Below are 5456 nucleotides of genomic sequence, written 5' to 3' on the forward strand. Positions count from 1 at the left end.
TATAACTTGTCGAATTGACAATTCAAAAGAGAAAAAATGAATTGATATAATTTAGAATCTGAGTATATTGACTGAGAAGTTGTTACATGTAAAAAGAACAAAATAAGTACGAAATAAGACAAAACTAAAATCAAATAAAATGTGGAGAAGTATTTTGCAAGGTGTTATGTCTTAATAAATAATACATCCATAATAATATATACTGAAGCAAACAAATTTCCTTAATAATTATGCATAATAAATATTGGTCAATAACAATCAATTACTCTTGAACGAACATTGTCTCACTAAAGGAAACATCAGAGACAGAAAACAGCTTGTGTTTTGAATATTGTATTCATTTGAATGATTATATGGTGTTTCTGAAATGTTGTCTTCGAGTTTCATCTACATGAACATATTAGAAAATAATGATGAGTGAAATAAAATTAATAAACAACAGAATTGAAGAATTATAAATGATAAACGAAGTATTATTTAAATTCACATTATTGAATATTGTTATAATAATTATTCAAAACTAATAAAATGAAAATCAGAAACTATAAAAATTGATGAAAATGGAATTTATTGTCAAAGAAAAAATCAAATAAGAGAAAAGAGTAAAGAAAGATATAAAAAGAATAAAAAGAAAATGATGAAAGAAGATAAAGAAAGTAGAAGAAGATAAAAAGAAAGAATATAAAAAGTAATAAAATAGAATAGATAATAAAAGAAGAAAAGAAGAAATAAAAAGTGTATTTTTATTGTAAAAATTAGAAATATTCAATAAAAAGTATCTAATTTAATGATGTAAAATGATTAACAATATTTTATTAATGAAAAATATTTTACTCTTTTTTATGTTTATTATTTATATGTATAATTTCATCATGATATTTATTATATAATCAATCATATGTGTTATGTTATTATAACATATAATAAGTGATAAAATATAAATGAAAATGATATGAATATATAACATAGATAGAATATAAAACAAAAGAATAATAAGAATAAATGATAAATAAAAGGAGAAATGATAATCAATGATATAATAATAAATAACAAGTATAAAATATAAAAGATAAAAGATAAAACAAAAGAGAATAAATATAAAATGAAAATAGATATAAATGATAATAATATAAAAATGATAAGGATGAATATTCAAATAATAAAATACAACTAAATAGAAAAGAATAACAATAAGAAAATCTAAAGAATATAAACATAAAAAACATAAAATAAGAATAATATAATAATATATAGATAATAAGAAGAATACAATGATATAAATAATATAAACAGAGAAATATATATAAAAATACGATAGATAAATAACATATAAATAAAATAATAAAAATAATAAAAATAATTATGATTCATCAAATAATCTATTTCATTAATATTTCATACAAAATGAATATAAATGATTATAAAATATAAACATAAATATTTACATATTCTGTATTTATCATATTTTTTATTTTTTATTTTTTTTAGGAGCAAAATATAATAAATGGAAAATTCTATGGATGCAAAATATTTTTGCATCTTTTTTCATTTTTGTAAATTATTTAGATGCATTTTTCATTGCTAATTTTTGTGCCTTTTTACTTATTGTAATTACTGTTTTTGTTATTTATATTGCTTGGTGTGTTTATCAAACATTAATATCAATGAAATTATTTGATTATTATCAATTATTTAATAATCGTTTATCTGATCCTGGGTCAATGCTTTTTTCTGCAGCATATTTATGTCGTTTATGTGCACCTTTAGCATTAAATATTCTTCATATGATCAAATTTGATGGCGTTCATTTCAATGGGACACAAACTGCTTTTCAATCAGTAATGTCTTCAATGGAAGATATTCCATTCTTTGGTCAAAATAGTTTCAATGATTTCTTCCCTGTTTGTATTGTTATTGTTTCTGCATTCAGTTTGTTGAATCATTTCATTCCAATTCCTTTGATTTTCAATTCAATTTTGAAATTTTTTGGAGTTAGAGACCATAATAAACTAACTACTGCACAAAAAATAAAAAGAGGAAAATACATTTCTCAAATATTCTACACTCGATATGCTGATTATATGTTTACTTTAAATGCAAGTACTCATTTATTAAAACAAAAAGATGATTAATAATTTATTATATCTTTCATTTTATGGTTTAATGATATTTTTATTTTATTTTATTTTTTATTTCTTATCTTATCTTATTGTTTTGATTTGTATTTCATCAACTGTTTCTATATGAGACATTATAAAATACTTGTTAATAGTAACTCTCTTATTTTCATTACAATCGAATGAAATTTGTGTGTCTTTTATTGTTTTACAGTTATTTTTAATTGTATTATTCTAAATAAATCAAAAATTAACTTTTTAGTCTATAACATACTTGGTTATTCCATCTTTCTATTCACATTTCATTTACTTGTTAATTGAATATTCAAATTAATTGTTTGACAATGTTCAATTTTATTTATTTTGTATGGTGTTTAATTAAATTAGATTTGAAGTGATATTTATCATTATTAATTACACTTTTAATCATTTATTAGAATCATAAACATTTGTTTCATTCATTCACTTATGAAATATAAATTAATGTCTTCATTGAATGAAGATTTTCAAAATTCTTGTTAACTTGAATAGTAATTACATAGTAACTTTGTTGTATTAAATTGTATATCAGTTAACATTATAAATTTTAATGAATATGACATATTACATAGTCTATTTTGGCTAGTATCAAAATACAAAACTAAGTATGTTCAACAAAAAAAACAATGACAATAAATTACAACAACAGTTTGTATGTGTTTATGAGTTATTAGATGATGAGTAAATGTTTTTGTTTATCAGTTATGAAACTCAAAACATAGTGAATTAATTCAATAAATCAATACAATTCAAGTGAAAATAACAATAAACAAATGAATAAATAAGTTATAGATATAAAACAAATACAAAGAAATACTGAATGAAAATGATTCAATAAATCTGATTGAGTAATAAAAGAAAAAAAGAACTAAAAAATCGAAATAAGAAAAATACATGATTCAAAGTAGCACTACAATTAATTCTAAAAAAGTTAGTTTTGAAGAGTTAAATGAGAGTGAAAAAAGAATTATAATGATTAAATCAATCACAGAATTCACTGATAACGATGAAGCAATGTCAAGAACAAGAAAATTAGTTGATTATATTAGAACTACAAAACCAACAGAAATCCTTGTCATTCTACAACAACATGAAAAAATAGTTAGTATGGGAGAAACAATTAGTAAACAACTTGAACTAATTGATTTGTATTTGAAAGGAATTGGTAAAGAGTCAAGTTATACTCTCATGACATATCAAGAGAAACAAACAGAAAAAATAATTTGTCAAGGAAAGTCATTTGATAATTTTATTGAAATAATAAAACAAAGCATTCAAGTTTATCCAGAACAAAGGTTCTTTAGTTACATTTTTCCAACTATTCAATTTACACTAACAAAAATACCCCCTAAATGTGATTTAGTATTGCAATACTCCTATCATTATGAAATTAACGATCAAATGAAAAACACTATCATTAACAATCTCAATCAAAAACCATATTTTATTTTCCAATGCATTTCTCCTACTAAACACTATGATGATCCATTTGTAATGCTAAATTATAATGATTTAGCAATACTTCAAAATGGACTAATTCCCTCATCATACACACTAGGAAATTATATGGAGGAAGTTACAAACCTCGAAGGAGTTCTTATCACTCCAATATTTGAGGAATATGAGAAGATGAGAATATTTGCAAGTAGAACAAAACAATACAAAGTTACACCATGTCAAGTTACAATGAAGAACATTATCAGTGATAAAGGAAAAAGAATTGCTATCAAAGGAAATCTGAAGGTTGATAACAATGACATTCCTATTATAATCAAACAATACAAAAAAAGTGAATATTTTTATAATGAAAGTTATTTGGATTATCTTGACTCCATTGGACTATTAGTCAAAGCATCAGAACAATACAATAAATATGTTGACATGTATAATAATCAACTTAAAGACGAGAAGGTACATCGAATGAAACGAGTGAAGTGTGAAGGAAGTCAGATGTTTGTTGTAACAAATCAAATGATTCAAGGAGACATATTCCTACTTAAAGAAGTGAAGGCTTTCATTGATAAAAAAGAAAAAATGATAATTGAAATCTATCATGAAGAAGCAGAAACACAATTGATTCAAGCAATCAATGAGGAAGGAAGTGGAATTAGAGATACGTCAGGAATAAAAAATATGGATGTTTCTGGAGGTATTTTAAGTATAGAAGCATTCAACCATTTTCTGTGGTGTCAAACCACAGAAAGTATTAGTGATTTGATGATTATGAAAAATGTATTTGTTATACTAACAAATAATGAATATACGATAATTAAAGCAGAAGTTATTCATAGTAAACCAAGTAAATATTATTTCATTCAATATTCTGATGAGTTTGATACAGTAAAAAACATTTTTATTGCAAACCACAATTGTCAAACAATATGCACTATGTTTAAAAGGTGTGAAGATGAAAATAGAGATATTGATTATGAGACTAATGATAAATATATTACTCAATTTATTCTTTGAGATAGTTTTAATGTTTTATCATTTGTCTTTTTAAAAGAACATCAGACGATGAACCAAATGATTAGCACTCCAAATAACATCAATTCTTCTTTATAATTAAAACAATAAACCAAATAAGAACCTCTTTTGTTTATGACCAATTTTATTATGTGAAAATGAATGAATCAGTATGAAATTATTCGTCTCTTATGAGTTAGTTTTAATGAATAATTATTATATACCTTCATCATTAAATAGGATAGTATTAAATTCATATCGAACTACTAACTCATTGTACATCTTCATTTAATCCTCATTCTTCAAAAGAAAAGTTATTCATTCATTCAATCAATTCTTTTTCCTTGTTTATTAACATAGCATCATTGATTGAATTATTTATTGAATTAGTTCCAACTCATTTTGTTAAATATTAAAATGATTATGATTTACAAATCCATATGTCTGGCATTAGACTATTTTAATAAGACTTATTGAAGCATAAAAGAACAGTAATTTAATAGTTAATGAATGGACAAAACAATGAATTATCTTTTTTGTATTAGTCTGACTTGGTCCTTAACAAGAAATGAGTTATGTATAATATTCAAGTTGGCTGTGGGTACACAATAATTTTATTTTGTTGTTTAGTGTTTGTCATCAACCAATTTAACAGAAATTCCTATTAATTGGTAAAACCAATAATCAATAAACATAACTCATTAACAACACATTTCTTAACTCCTTTACAATTATTAAAAAAATAAATTTGGATATTTGGTTCATTACACTGAAAACCTCACATTTTAGACATCATTAAATCACTCTCTTATTTATATTATTTTGCACTTTCGT

General features: G+C 22.8%; 2 protein-coding genes across 2 annotated transcripts; both read left to right on the forward strand.

The window, feature by feature from the left end:
• Positions 1-1520: 1520 nt before the first annotated feature.
• EHI_181390 (uncharacterized protein) lies at positions 1521-2132 on the forward strand (the record flags this gene model as incomplete). The annotated part of the gene is made up of 1 exon (XM_644568.1): positions 1521-2132. The coding sequence occupies one exon, from the start codon at positions 1521-1523 to the stop codon at positions 2130-2132; it is 612 nt and encodes a 203-aa protein (XP_649660.1).
• A 996-nt stretch (positions 2133-3128) lies between these two features.
• EHI_181400 (uncharacterized protein) lies at positions 3129-4625 on the forward strand (the record flags this gene model as incomplete). Its single annotated transcript, XM_652094.2, has 1 exon — positions 3129-4625. The coding sequence occupies one exon, from the start codon at positions 3129-3131 to the stop codon at positions 4623-4625; it is 1497 nt and encodes a 498-aa protein (XP_657186.2).
• Positions 4626-5456: the final 831 nt, after the last annotated feature.

This window comes from Entamoeba histolytica, genomic scaffold (genome assembly GCF_000208925.1).
Source record: "Entamoeba histolytica HM-1:IMSS scf_1104750519051 genomic scaffold, whole genome shotgun sequence".
In the NCBI taxonomy this organism is placed as follows: domain Eukaryota; phylum Evosea; order Mastigamoebida; family Endamoebidae; genus Entamoeba; species Entamoeba histolytica.